Genomic DNA, 14,892 nt, shown 5'->3' with positions numbered 1-14,892 from the left:
CTTGCAGTGATTCCTGCTACCACTGGTCTGAAGGAAGAAGAATTTCCTAGTTTACCTCTAATCTTAGAAACACTTAGGCAGGCAGTAAAGCCGAGTTTTGACCAGATCCTCATTACCAGATTTTGTTTTAAACTCAGTGGCTCTCGACTGGGGATGAATTTTGCCACACACTCACCTCTCTCCCCTTGGGGACACTTGGCAACGTCTGGACATTGTCATGACTTGTAGGGCTGTGCTACTGGCAGCTAGTGGGTAGAGGCTAGGGGTGTTGTTAAACATCCTACACGCACAAGGTTGCCACCGACAGCGAAGAGTTTTCTGGCTCAGAACGTTGGCAGTGCTGAGGTTGAGAAACCGTGGTTTTATCGCTTGACGGTAATGCCAGCTACACTTGTTCCAGTAGCTTGCAGCCACTGCCCAGCACCTGGTCATGGCTGTGTTGTTGTAAGTTGCACCCCAGCATGTCGGTCTTCTGGGACTGTGGCTCAACTGACAGGCTCCCATCAGGGTCAGAATCTCGGTCCTTACAGTAGGTTTCTCAGTAGACAGTGAGGAGCTGTGTAAGTAGCCAGTGTGGTTACAGCAGCGGTAGCAAGTGTTTAACATGGGGCATCGTGAAGCCGTGCCGAGGCCTTTCTTTTCAGCAATGCCCTTGAAATGGTTTCTGAATTTTAAACACCCCCATAGTGTCTTGCAAATGCAGGGGGGAGTTAATCTTGAAAACTAACTATTAAAAAAAAAAAGAAAACTAACTTTTGTGGTCTGACAGTACTGAACTTGGTTCTTACCCCTGAGAGTCTGGAAATGGACTGTCTCTCCGTGTCTAAATACGATCAGTTTCCGTTGAGCCCTCTCAGGTTTCTTTTGAAAATTGCACCGACTGATACAGAAAGAGCGCGTGTTCTTGTGTGTATTTAAATGGCGTATTTAAATATTTGCTGCTGAAAGGAGTTCATTTTTCTTTAGTACAAGATATGGAGCAGTTTTATGAACTCTGGCTAAAGAGCCAAAAAAATGAGAAAAGCGATGATGTAGCCAGTCAGTCGAACAAAGAAAATGGAAAGCAAATTCACATGCCGACCGATTACGCGGAAGTCACTGTAAGTACCCCAGGTTGGTGCCCCTCACCTTTGCTTCCAGGCCTTTCTTTTCTTTCCCACCTTCTCCAAAATCTGGCTCCCTCGCCCCCGCTCTGCCCTCCCCCTTATCTCCATCTTCTCTCCGTGCTGGCTCTCCACTGTTACTTTAAGTCTCTTCATCCTAAAAATGGCTTTCCTGGATCGTCTTTCCAACTCTGGAGCCAGGAAATTGTGAGTCTGAGTCCTGCTTCCCTCTCCTTACTAGCCTGTGACACTGGGCAGGTTACTGAACGTCTCTGAGGGGGCTGCTTGTGATGGAGCCACGAAGTGTGATGAGCCTGCGGGTTTATCCCAGTGCTGGGCCACGGAAAGTGCTCAGGAAATGTGGGATCCCCCCTCCCCCAAGTCCTCTTGTCCTCTTATCACCGTCCTGCAGTCTGGCCTCTGCCTCTGGGTTCTACAGAGACATTTAGTCACCTGTGGTCTTTTACTGTTTTGTGTGTCTTTTAAATGTTTCAAAACAGTGAAGGGGGTAGTATAATGACTGTCTTGAACCCACCATCCCAGGTGAACCGATGTTAGTTTGTTGTGTTTGCTTCTGTAAAGTAAATAAAATGTCACAGATAAAGTTGGAACCCCGGTTGTCCCCCTTTCCCAGAGGGACCAGATCCAGTGTATATTTTTCCAGGCCATGTTTACATATCTTGGACTGTTTATTCCTAACCTATTGCTCTGCCTGCCATGTTGTTTTTAAACTAACAGGCGTATGCGTTACTCTGCTCCTTGTTTCTTGTTTTGTTTTTTGTCCCCTCTCCATATTGAGTCATTCAGATGCGGGTCATGGACACGTCTTTGTGCATGATACGCCCTGTGAACTCTGCTTTCTCTGCCAAGGCTCAGCACTGATCCCCTCACCACCTTTTCTTAAGTACTACCAGGGTTTCCAGAGCCAGGGTCACCCCAACTTGCTGGGTCATGAGGTTGACCTGTCTCTGCGAACCTGTCCTTACCCAGTGTTACAGGGCATTTGGGAAATAGTCAATACTACTCAAATACTACTGCATGCTTGCATATGTGGGAGCACAGGGTTCCTAATGTGTGAGTCTCTGCCCCCAGGGTGGTGTCTTCCCAGCACGTGTACTTCCCTGGCCCCTGGCACAAGTCCTGGCCCATAGTAGGGGCTCAGTTCATGTGCAAGGATCGAGTTGCTCATCCTTCTGCAGTGGGCGAGTCCCGGGTTTTCACATCCTCTCTGCTTTCCCTCGTGGTATTAATCCTCCCCGGAATTTTTTTGAACCTGGCCCCTTGTCCTGCCCACAGACTCCCTTGTTTGCACACCAGCTCCTTGCCAGAGACTGCCTGGACCCCTGGCCCAGTCCATCGCCCCTGCTCTCTGTTTCCTGTGTGCTGGCCACCCTCTCCTTGGTCCTGCTTTTGACTTTGAGTTTTATGTTCTCACCCAGCTTCCCCCACTGGACGGGCTCCCCAAGAGTAGAGTCTGGGTCTTAGGTGGAGTCGTTTCTAGTTGTTCTGGTGCCTGAACACATGTGACCCGTCAGGGGCCACACAGACAGCAGCCACTGATGGGATGCGTGTCTTCCGTGCACTCTAGGTGGACTTCCACTGCTGGATGTGTGGGAAGAACTGTAACAGTGAGAAGCAGTGGCAGGGCCACATCTCCTCAGAGAAGCACAAGGAGAAGGTTTTCCACACTGAAGATGACCAGTACTGCTGGCAGCACCGCTTTCCAACAGGATATTTTAGTATTTGCGATAGGTACGTGGGTCTCTTCAGTTTCCCACATGAAAACTGCTGACCTTGTGAGTAGACAGAGTATCTGGGTGATAAAATCTTCTAATCCTGGATGCTAGGATTTGAACTTAAAGTTTAGTTGCTCCTTGAACATTTCTTCACTCTTCTGCGTTACATGAAAAGATTCACTAGTCTGCCGGTACTGGTGTGAAAGTCTTAAAGACAACCAAATAGGGAAATAAGTTCATTCAGTCTTGCCCAAACGATCTCTGAGATGGCAGTGGAGATTCTCTGACCCTTCACAGTAATCTTTCTCGTAGTAGATGTTCATCAGTTTTGAAACTGCCTTTGAATTATATTCCAAGTATAAATCTGGAACTTTCTCAGGTCAAAGGAAAACATTAGTATTTTAAGTTTACTTAGAAAATTTTTCAGTGAAAAGCTAGATCATTTTGAATTGCTCCTCATTTTGTTGTTGCTGTTTCTATTTGACTTCCAGACTTAGAGCCATGTGATACAGAGAATTATTGAAGATATTTTTTACTTCCTGCCCCTTCTGATTTCTTTCCACTGCATCAAGAAGGAGCATAGTCTTTTTTTCCCCAGCAATCTGTATTTTTCATTAAATAGTGCATTTAAATAGTTTAAAGTACTAATTATTGTAGATGTCAAGGCAATAAAATATTCATTTTTCTAGGATTAAGATTTCGAGCTAAAAGTTTAATGCAAACCATAAAGGTAGTGAAGAGCACATTTTAAAGATTTTTATAAACAACTGGTGGACGCTTACCAAGCTGGTGGACGCTTACCAAGCTGACTTGTCCTAACAGGTATATGAATGGTACCTGCACGGAAGGAAGCAGCTGTAAATTTGCACATGGCAATGCTGAACTTCATGAATGGGAAGAGAGAAGAGATGCCCTAAAGATGAAGCTCAACAAAGCACGAAAAGATCACTTAATTGCCCCCAATGATAATGACTTTGGAAAATATAGTTTTTTGTTTAAAGATTTAAACTAATATGCTGGCTTTTATGTATGTTACCTAATCAGAGCATTGACCAGAAAAATTGAAAGTGTTGTAAGGCACGTAGCAGAGGAGCTGCAGATTTTCTGCTTGTATTGGCGTCTCTCGTCCCTCCTGAGCAGCAACCCACAGTAGGTAGGAAAACGGGCTGTTTGACAGGTCTGGCCAGGCTCTCACGGCATCAAATGGCAAAGTGACCGCTACTGGTTGCCATCTGTTGAACAGACTTTTGGATGACTTGTGTTGGGGAAGAGGATAAGGTTATGTTGAGGATGACTTCTTGAGTTGGTCCTTCAGATAAGAATCACGATGGTGAGAGAGAAACACTGTACTAGGATCAGAACACATGATGGATGAAGTTCTTCACATGTTTTAAGAGGAATAAATTTGTCTAATATAATAAAGTTTGCTACTTATCTGTATGTAGGTTGCTAAAAAGGATTTTCTTAACTCAGATTTTAAGCCAAATAACCATTTAACACTAGTATATGTTAAATGGGGTATTTTTCTGTATTTGTATGTTTCACTATAATAAGGGAATTGAGGATAATGTGCATTGAGAATATTTTGAAAAATAATCCGTTGACTCAAATTTTATTTCTTGGTCTTTTGCTGTTTAAATGATGATTTTGAAAGATTAAACTTGTACTGTTGGTATTGTGTAGTGTATGGACCAATACTGCCCGTAATAAAGATTTTATATATAGATGTCTTTCATTTTTTTGGTGTGGTCCTTGCCAGTTCCTTAAAGAATTGTTAAAACTGGGTACTAAAAACACAAGGTTAGTTTTTTGTTTGTTTTTTTTGGCCGCACCGCTCGGCTTGCGGGATGCCAGTTCCCCGACGACCAGGGATCGAACCTGGGCCCTCAGCAGCGAAAGCGTGGACTCCTACGCACTGGACTGCCAGGGAATTCCCTAGATTTTTTTAAAAAACACTTTCATTTAAGCAATTAATGACAGAAGGCAAATTAGAGAGACATGGCAGCAACTTTCACTCTGTCCCGCTCTCCTCCGATTCAGGTTGCTAAGAGGCTTCTCTTATTGACTGACATGCTAACCCCTCTGGGGGCTCTTCTGTGTCTCATTCAGATGAATGCCCAGCAAGGGGACACACGGTCAGCTAAGACGTGGGCTGTGGGATTCCACAGACACGACTGTTTAGCACAGCGCCTTCTATAGGGCCATTTTGGTTGTTGAAAGACCGCTGAAGGTGTGGTCAGGACGGGCTGGCAGAGACAAGGAAAGGGCTGAGCTGTCCTGAGACCCAGATCTACTCCTGACCTGGCGAGCTAGGGAGAAGAGTCACTGTCAGGGTTTGGGGGCCGCCACCTCATGAGGACACTGCCAGTGCAGAGTCCCTGTTGGGGGTGGGAGTCAGAAGGAAGGGCTGATGGACTCGAAAGTCACTTCTTCATGACAACCTTGAGTCAGTGGGGTTTGGGGCAAACAGAAAAGGGTCTTTGTTCAGTGCAAGTCCAGCCTGGGTGGGGGGAGCATGGCTGCAAGTAGAGAGATGAGAGAGAAGCAGTGCCTTCAGCAGAACCAGAGGCTGCAGAGTGAAAGGCAAGCCCAGGGGACTCCTTGAAGACCGCAGGAGACTGGTTTCCCTCCATGAATGGAAGGCAGTTGGGACCAGTTTTATTTGGCAGGTGCGTTAGCAGTGTATCTTATTTGCCAAATAAGTAATCTGTTTCTATAGAGCAGACTGGCAGTGTTATCATTCTGCTGGGTCTCCCTAGTCTGATGGCCTTTATGATGTTTTTCTTCTCCATCCTTCCGAACTCCTTTTATCCTTTTTTTCCAGGGAGCATAGATGTTAAAAAGCTGTCTCTGGTGCTCTGTTTTAGCTTGCAGTTTAACAAGTTGGTTGTCTTAACCTTTGGAATCTAGGCTAGAAACTTAAAGTTTGACCGGTCAAGACGAGAATCGTTTGTTTTCCACACCCACATCCCCACCTCAAATTCTCTGTGCCTGGGCTTTCTTGTAGTTCTCTGTGCTCTGAACTATCCTTTCAGTAAATTCCATTTCTGCCTAAATCATCCAGTTTTTTGCCTCATTTCGGCTAAGAACCCCCCTGGCCACAGCCTTAGTCTCAGCATCAGGAAGTCAATGCTCATTATTCCACGGTGAAGTCACACCTCCACCCTAGAAGCGAAGCGAAGAGGAGAATGAGGTGTGGGGGGGGGAAAAGGGCAAGAAAAAAAAGTATGAAAGAGCAAAACCCAAATATTAACAGCAGACGAAACTAATAACTGGCATGTCTACTTGGACATGTTTATCTCCTTATCTCCTCCAGGGTGGACTTTTTTCAACATTTAACAAATTGAGATACAATTTTTATAACAAAAGTTTTACCATTTTGAAGTACAAATCCATGGTTTTAGTAGATTCCAAATGTGCTATAATCACCACTATGAATTTTAGAGTATTTCATTACCTGAAACCAAACCAAACCAAACCCACACCCTAGTCTACCCACTCCCCTTGCTTTTCAAGCTGTGGGCAACTGCTCAACTGCACTGAGGCACAACTAATGAGCCCACGTGCCACAACTACTGAAGCCCGTGCGCCTAGAGCACTGCTCCACAAGAGAAGCCACTGCAATAAGAAGCCCGCACACCACAACGAAGAGTAGCCCCCGCTCGCCACAACTAGAGAAAGCCCATACGCAGCAACAAAGACCCAACGCAACCAAAAAATAAAACTAAAAAAAAAAAAAAGCATTAGATGTTTTATACATATATATGCTATATATATGTATATATACGTACAATGGAATATTAGCCATAAAAAAATGAAATATTGCCATTTGCAGCAACATGGATGGGCCACAGGATATTATGCTTAGAGAACTAAGTCAGAGAAAGATAGATACTATATAATATCCATTATATGTGGAACCTAAAAATATAATACAAATGAATCTATATACAAAACAGAAACAGACAGACACAGAAAACAAACTTATGGTTACCAAAGGAGAGAGGGAGGGAGGGAAGGAACAATTAGGAGTATGGGATCAACAGATACAAACTACTATACATAAAATAGATAAGCAACAAGGATTTACTATACCTTGTATATAGCACAGGGAATTACCCAATATCTTGTAATAACCTATAATGGAACATAATCTGCAAAAAAACACTATGCTGTACACCTGAAACTAACACAATACTGTAAATCAACTGTACTTCAACTTTTAAAAAATTTAGTTGAAACTACAGAATGTAAAATGCGGGTTTTCTTGTGTAAGAAACACTGACAATACCAAACCAGAGACTCAGATTTAAGGAAACTGGTGAGTGACTTCCCTGGTGGCGCAGCGGTTAAGAATCCACCTGCCAATGCAGAGGACATGGGTTCGACCCCTGGTCCGCGAAGATCCCACATGCCACAGAGCAACTAAGCCCGTGTACCACAACTACTGAGCCTGCGCTCTAGAGCCGGTGATCCACAAGAAGAGAAGCCACCGCAATGAGAAACCTGCGCACCACAATGAAGGGTAGTCCCCGCTCGCCGCAACTAGAGAAAGCCCACACGCGGCAACAAAGATCCAACGCAGCCAAAAATAATAAATAAATAAATTTATATATCTAAAAAAAGGAAACTGCTGAAAGGACAAAGTAGAATAAAATATTTGAAGCAAGTGATACTGAGTTACCATAGTAACTCACTTTAAAAATAACCAAATTTGGCTTGGACACAATGAGACAGTTAACAAGACAGAATTACAAAATTTGGGGCAGGGGAAAAATGATTATTAGCACACGAAAGGAAAAAAACTCTGATTAAAAAAAAATTAACAAGCATTATTTCTCTCCGATTCTAAGAAAAGGATTAATACCTGGGAGAAATATATGTAATCTTCCCCCTGCCCCCTACTCAAATGCCACCACCTTGATCATGGTATAAAAAGTGGTGGCTATGAAAGCTCAGATATTGGTTGATGTGGACTTGTTAGGGCTGACATAGCCTTGAAGAGCAGTGCAGCCTGACCCAGATGGCCTGGTGTAATCCGAAATGAATTTATCATTGTTTCAGGAGAACACCTAGGGCCAGAGCAGCAGCCGGATGTCTAGAAAGAGAATAGTAAAGGAAACATCCTTTTATTGATCCAGGGTGGTTTCCTGGCCTGTAAGACGCCGCCCTGCATTGCCATAAGATATTGTGGGTCTCATGAGATAACCCACAGGCAGCAAAAGTACTTTGAACCTTATAAAGGCCTGTGCAAACGACAGGTGTCTTACGGAAGAGTAGTGTGGATTCTGTTCTAGCAACCTACAGTGAATGGGTGCTGGTGACTTCAGACCATATTTGTTTTTGTTAGTAATATACTATGTAACTCAAATCTACACAAAGAAATCAAGAGAACTAGAAACGGTAAATAAGGTTAATATTATTTTAAAAACTAGAAATACATTTTTTCTCTTCTAGCTTCTTCCAATAAGATTATATAAAACAATAATGTAACACTATATTATTCAGTTTGTAGTAGATTAAAAAAAGAGTAATAATAGCATAAAAAAGGGAGGAGGAAACGAAGCTGTACTGGAGCAGTTTCCCTATCTTACTGAAATTAAGTTAGTATAAATCTGAAGTAACTAAAAAAAAAAGTTTTAAATCATTAAAGGAATTAATAATGTTTTAGAAAAGATCCACTTAATACAAAAGAAGGAAGTAAAGAACAAAGAGATGTAGAAACCAAAGAGCAAAATGGCAGGTGAATATGAGCTACCATGTTGGACCTCTGCGGTTAACACACTTAACGCTCTGGGTCACCTACGAAGGTGACCATTCATAGCACATTTTACATCCCTGGAAAATCTGCACCGGGGTCATGCAGCTGGCTTGCGGCACAGGTAGGGTCTCATCTCCTGTTTTTTTGCGTGGAACTAAGGGAACTGCCTTAGTTCCCTCCGAGTTTTATCTGCCTGGTTTGTAGTTATTGACAACAGAAGTCGAGTCTAGATCTGTGGCCCCAGCAATTTGGTAATTACGGACATTGTCTTAGCTCCAGGTACACTTGTCCCAGGGAAACAATCCCTTCCTGTCACTCTCAACTCATATTTCATCCTTCTCCGACTTGTTTTTAATCACAAAAACTTATTTAGAGGGACTTCCCTGGTGGCGCAGTGGTTAAGACTCTGCCTGCCACTGCAGGGGACATGGGTTCGAGTCCTGATCCAGGAAGATCCCACATGCCACAGAGCAGCTAAGCCCGTGCACCACAACTACTGAGCCCGTGTGCCACAACTACTGAGCCCGTGTGCCACAACTACTGAAGCCGCATGCCCAAAGCCCATGCTCCGCAACAAGAGAAACCACCACAATGAGAAGCCCGCGCACGACAACGAAGAGTAGCCCCCACTTGCCAGAACTAGAGAAAGCCCGCGCAGCAACAAAGACTCAACGCGGCCAAAAATAAATTAAAAAAAAAAAAACACTTACTTAGAAAGGACCTAACATTTAGAGTCACAGAGGATTTAGAGTCGACAGTGGGTCGCTGGAGCGACTTGTTAACCTTGCCTTTGAGCCTGAATTCCTCACCTACTAGCTTTGTGGCCGCAGTCACGTGGCTTTTCCAAACCTCGGTTTTCCCATCTGTGAAGTGAGCACAGGCTGTACAGACCCTCCTCCCAGGGGTGTGATGTAGAGACTTGGTGCTCAGGCGCACAGCACTTCACTGGTGCAGGAAATGGACACTGGGAGACAACAGTCACTAAAATTTGAGTACCCACTATGGGCCCGGCAGTTTCCATCAATGACCTCATTTAATTCTCAAAGCAAGGCTTCCCTGGTGGCGCAGTCGTTATGAATTCGCCTGCCAATTCAGGGGACACGGGTTTGAGCCCTGGTGCGGGAAGTTCCCTCATGCCGTGGAGCAACTGAGCCCATGTGCCACAACTACTGAGTCTGCACTCTAGGGCCCACGAGCCACAACTACTGAGCCCGTGTGCCACAAGTACTGAAGCCCGCTCACCTAGATAGAGCCCGTACTCTGCAACGAGAAGCCACTGCAATGAGAAGCCCACGCACTGCAACAAAGAGTAGCCTCCGCTTGCCGCAACTAGAGAAAACCTGTGCACAGTAACGAAGACCCAACACAGCCACAAATAAATAAAATAAATATATAAAAAAAAATCCTCAAAGCAGTTCTGTGAGGGTGGTACTGATATCACCCCCATTTTACAGATGTGTAAACGGAGGCCGTAACCTCTCCCGCCTCACTCCTGGATCCCCGGGCACTTCTCGCCTCTGTACGTGTTTTCCTTTCATTAAGCGGGGACAATAAATGGCACCTACATCCTCTGGAGCCTGTAGTGATATTTGCAGACACGACTGCTGTCACCATCACGGCTCTTTAAACTCAAGGAGCCAAGCGGAGACTCCCCGTAGCCCGGGTCTGCCGAGGTCTGCGCTGGCTGTATGCAGGGATAGGAGTGGCCGGACGCTAGGCGCCGGCGCCTACGCAGACTCAGTGGACTGGGTACCGGAGCGAGCAAGTGGCTACGGCGGCTTCGGCGCGTACGTCAGGGACGGGGGCGGGGCCTGTTGGATTACGCCGCGGCTGCCCCGCCGCCAGCGGAGAACGGATCCGCGCAGACTCCGTAAGCGAGGGGGCGTGGCTCTATGGGGGCGGGGCTGATGGGTGGTGTCCACGCAGCCTTTCGGGTGGGGGCGGAGCCGTCTGCGCGGGGGCGGGCGCCGCGGCTGCGGCGAGGCTGACGTGGACCGTACGGGTTAGCTGGCTCGGCGAGTTGCGGGATTGGGGAGCGACGGGCCGGGCCGGGCCTTCGGGCCCTTGGCGGCGGCGGCGGTATAAAGCCGGCGACGGGGAGCATGTAATGTCGGAATGCGGAGGCCGCGGCGGCGGCAGAAGCAGCGACGACGCCGAAGACGAGGGTGGCGGTGGCGGCGGCCCCGCGGGCTCCGGCTCCCTCAGCCCGGCCCCGGCTGCTTCCTCAGAGGGCCGGCTCCGCCGCGGGCTGCGCGGCGCCTCTCTCATGGCGCGCCGGCGGCCCGAGCTGCTCTGCGGGGCCGTGGCGCTCGGCTGCGCGCTGCTCCTCGCACTCAAATTCACCTGCAGGTGAGGCGGCCCGCACCCCCGGGCCCGGCGCCCCCTCGGCCCGGTGGGCGGCGCGTAGCCGTCTTGGGCCTCGGGGTCGAGGGTCGTAGCGGCCTCCGGGGAAGTCGGGCCTGACTTTGCCTGGAGCGATGGACTTGACCCTCCTCCAGCATGCGGCCATGCCCGCCGCGTTCCTTCTCTCCGGCCAGCGAGCACTAAGGCAAGGTTTTGGGGTGCTGCCCGGCGCCCCTTCCTCCCATTTTAATACCGAGGAAGGCGGGCCAGGTTCCGAGCTGCTTGTCAGCTGTTGGGGTTTCTTGGGGGTGCCCCTGTCACTTCTGCCCAGGCTGCAGGACCCTCATTTATCACCCATTTTGTTTCCCTTATGCCTAGGCTAGGCGTAGACAACCTTTAGCGTCCCACATGTTGACAATTCGTGCACTCATCGATATAGCGATTATTTATCCGCACCTCTTGTGTGCGGAGCGCTCATCCAGGTGAGCGATGAAGATAAAAATCCCTGTTCTCCATTCCAGGGGGTGGTACAGACAGTAAATAAGAAAACTTAATATAATTTTAAAGAGCTTCAGTAAGTGCTGTGCAGGGAATAGAAGCGAAGAGCGTGGGGCAGAAAGGCCTTCCTAAGGGAGCTAGGTAGGAAAGGCACCCACGAAGGGGAAGGGGCCAGCATTGGGGAGATCTGGGGGAAGCGTCCAGGGGAGGGGAAAGAGCAAGTGCAAAGGTCCTTTGACCTGAGGCTGGACAAGGCTGGTGTTTTCCTGGAACTAGAAGGAAGGCCTGAGTAGGCTGGAGTGTAGTGAGCAGGAAGAGTGAAAGTTAATGTCTCTCTTTGGGAAAGGACACAAATAGAAAATTTACTTTAAATTTCAAGAGTACTTTTGGGCTCCCAAATCCACAGTGTATCTCCTGGGACTCCAATTTATAAATCTGTGGTGCCACTGACTGGCATATTGGCCACGAGGAAGATTTCAACTTGGAACATTTTTATTGAGTCTGTTGAAGACAATATGTGGCCCCTGTTGTCAAAGAGATGGCAAAGGATTGGGGATTGTAGTGGAAAGAAAATTATAATAACTATCATTGAGCATTTGCTATGTGCCAGGTGCTATTCTACCAGCGGGGTTTCTCAGCCTTGGTACTGTTGATATCTTGGGTCAGATAATCCTTGTTGTGGCGGGCTGTCCTGTACATTATGGGATGTTTAGCGGCATCCCTGGCCTCTGTCTACTACATGCCAGTACCTACTACCTGCTCCTACCCCTCCACCCCAGTGTGACAACCAGAAGTGTCTCCAGACAGTACCAAATGCCATCTGGGGAACAGAATCGCCTATTTGAGAACTACCGATTACATGAATGCATTTATTCACTTAACACATGATCTGAGAGCCTAATATGGATCACTTAAGTCTCAATCCAGTGAAGTCTGGATATACATACTCTTCCCCTTCCAATTTACACACGAAGGAGTGGAGCTTTGGTCGTGATGCAAAACTTGCCCCAAATCACATCCACCTAATAAGTGGCTGAACTGGAATTTGAATCCTTTATTGTCAGGAATTAGTCTCTTTACCTTGTTCTTTATCACGTCCTGCACAAGGAAATTAAAGTATTTTACAAGGTAGAGTATTGCAAGGTAGTATTTGGATTCAAATTAGGAGGAGAGGTTTTCTCTCCTGTAAGGGTTGGGGGGCTTACTTGCATCACTTTGTCCATCTATAGTAATAACGTGCGGTGTTCGCTCTGAGAGAACAGGGCTTGATAGATATGAAAGTGCTTTGAGATTTCAGGAAGATGGAAGAGTGTAAACCCAATTACTAGAGCAGACTGAGCAGGGTCCCCACCTACTTCAGGCAAGGAGAGTGAACCAGTGAACAGGCTGCTTGCCTGTCCAGCTTCTTTGTGTGCCACTGGCGAATTTCAGTCTTTTAATAGACTCAGATTGATTTTTTTAGAGTCTTCTTTGATGGAATGGTGTCATGATACTACTTTATCGCTCTACAACTGACTCTAACATTTCTGCCACTCTTTTCCTATTTTACTTTTAAGATCTTTGTGTTAATGAGGACAGAGGCTTAAAGGAGAGTAGAATTTTTTAAATTAATTTTTATTAATAGCTCCAGGCCTGAAATAGGTGACAGCCCTCTTCACTGTCTTGCTGCTTAGCTGAGTTCAAATCAGATAACATTAAGAAAAGGTTGATTTGGGGTTGAAACACTATGAATAATTGTGCATTTCTGGGAACTTAAATCTCTGTGCTACCTGCTTTTCTGTGCATTGAATCTCCATGACTTCATCCTCACTTTCCTTTTACCCTGATTTGTGGGTGTGTTTTTTTGTGGGGAAAAAAATTGTGAGTGTTTGTGTGTTTGTCTCTATTACCTCTATATGTATTTTGCTTTATATATTCATTTTGCTTTATTTCGTTTTGTAAGCTCAAAGCCGCTTTAGATCCTTTGGGAGGAAGTGTAGAGTATGAGTCTCATACAAAAATTGGGAGTTGCAACAGGCCTTCCTTGTTTGCAACCATCTCTTGAGTTTTTGGTGCCTGAGATTTACACTTCAAAGCTGCAGGAAATCTTTGATCTAGGTGTAGTTTCTCAAAAACGAGAGCAAATTTAGGAGTTAAATGGAAACGCATGAATGTTCCTGTTGGGGCAGAGGCATATGTTTTCTCTGCCCTGGTTAATGTTTGGTTTTTGACGGGCCATGGGTTTATCTGGCTCATTTACTTGAGGAGCTGCTCTGAACATGCAGAGCAACGGTACTAAGTTGATGATTATCCTCTGTTTGATTGTCACAGACCTACATTTTCCCTCAGATTGGGTATCTGACTTTTAAGACGAAATTTGAATAGTACAAAAATAATAACCTCCAAACAGGAGCATTTTGGACTTGCTGAGAAATGTGTCACTTATTCACTGCAAGACCTCCTTCCCTTCTGCATGACTGTCTTCTTGTCACTCAGGTCTTAGCTTAAAAGATACCGCCCTGGGCTTCCCTGGTGGCACAGTGGTTGAGAATCTGCCTGCCAGTGCAGGGGACACGGGTTCGAGCCCTGGTCCGGCAAGATCCCACATGCCGCGGAGCAACTGGGCCAGGGAGCCACAGCTACTGAGCCTGCGCGTCTGGAGCCTGTGCTCCACAACAAGAGAGGCCACGACAGTGAGAGGCCCGCGCACCGCGATGAAGACTGGCCCCTGCTCGCCGCAACTAGAGAAAGCCCGCACACAGAAATGAAGACCCAACACAGCCAAATAAATAAATTTATAAAAACAGATGCCACCCTGCCCACCACCCCATTGAGGAGCTTCTAGGTTTCCTGTCTCATCACTGTGTTAAATTCTCCACAGAACATGATCATTTTGTGTGGTTTTATGTTTGTTTACACGTTTGGTTGTTTGCCTGTCTCCCTTCCTGAGAAAGGAAGCCCCTTGAGAACATGTGTTCCCTCCTATAGCCTTGGTTCCTGTAGAGCAGTGCCTGAAGCACAGTAGCATTTGCTTACTGAACTTTTTTTTTTTGAATTATTGTGTAAGTGACTGGTTTTCAGGTTGTGAAGATATTTTACATAGACAGACCTCCCTGATTGCAGAGTTAAAATGTTAGTGTGAGTGCATAAATAGGAGATTTGCATTTAATAGCAACCTTTAACAGCATTACTTTATGATGTTAATAATTTTTGGTTAAAATGGGGAAGCAATATATTTAAAACCGGCTTAACTCAGGAAGCTGACACCTTCTAGATGTAGAGAAGGGGGTGGACTCTCTTCCTCAAACTAAGTGACCCAAGGCTCTTAGAGTAGCTTAGGTCTTGGGTATTTGTGTGATTTCTCTTTTGATTCTAAATATCTGGCTGTCTGCTGCGTATCTCAGAGCTAGCAGCACATTCCTTCCTGTTCCTCCTCCTTTCTACTTTGCTATATTCTGAGAAACCAGATTAG

The 14,892-nt window shown here is 46.1% G+C and overlaps 2 protein-coding genes across 3 annotated transcripts in view; both read left to right on the top strand.

The window, feature by feature from the left end:
* The window catches only part of ZC3H7A (zinc finger CCCH-type containing 7A), a 34,632-nt gene extending 30,094 nt beyond the window's left edge, over positions 1-4,538 (top strand). Inside the window, exons 21-23 of the mRNA XM_079945324.1 lie at positions 967-1,100; positions 2,692-2,855; positions 3,662-4,538. Of these exons, the coding sequence (XP_079801450.1) occupies positions 967-1,100; positions 2,692-2,855; positions 3,662-3,851 (488 nt within the window). The 3' untranslated portion in view covers positions 3,852-4,538. The remainder of the gene's footprint in view (positions 1-966; positions 1,101-2,691; positions 2,856-3,661) is intronic.
* A 5,901-nt stretch (positions 4,539-10,439) lies between these two features.
* Positions 10,440-14,892, top strand: part of TXNDC11 (thioredoxin domain containing 11) — a 66,149-nt gene continuing 61,696 nt past the window's right edge. Inside the window, exons 1-2 of one of the 2 annotated variants that reach the window (XM_079944788.1) lie at positions 10,440-10,949; positions 11,322-11,425. In XM_079944788.1, coding sequence (XP_079800914.1) covers positions 10,716-10,949; positions 11,322-11,425 — 338 coding nt within the window. In that variant the 5' untranslated portion in view covers positions 10,440-10,715. The remainder of the gene's footprint in view (positions 10,950-11,321; positions 11,426-14,892) is intronic. The other variant, XM_079944783.1, reaches the window with a different exon arrangement.

Source organism: Stenella coeruleoalba (genome assembly GCF_951394435.1).
Source record: "Stenella coeruleoalba genome assembly, chromosome: 15".
Classification (NCBI taxonomy): Eukaryota; Metazoa; Chordata; class Mammalia; order Artiodactyla; family Delphinidae; genus Stenella; species Stenella coeruleoalba.
The sequence above is the reverse complement of the archived record's forward strand: the minus strand, read 5'-3'. Positions and strand labels throughout refer to the sequence as shown.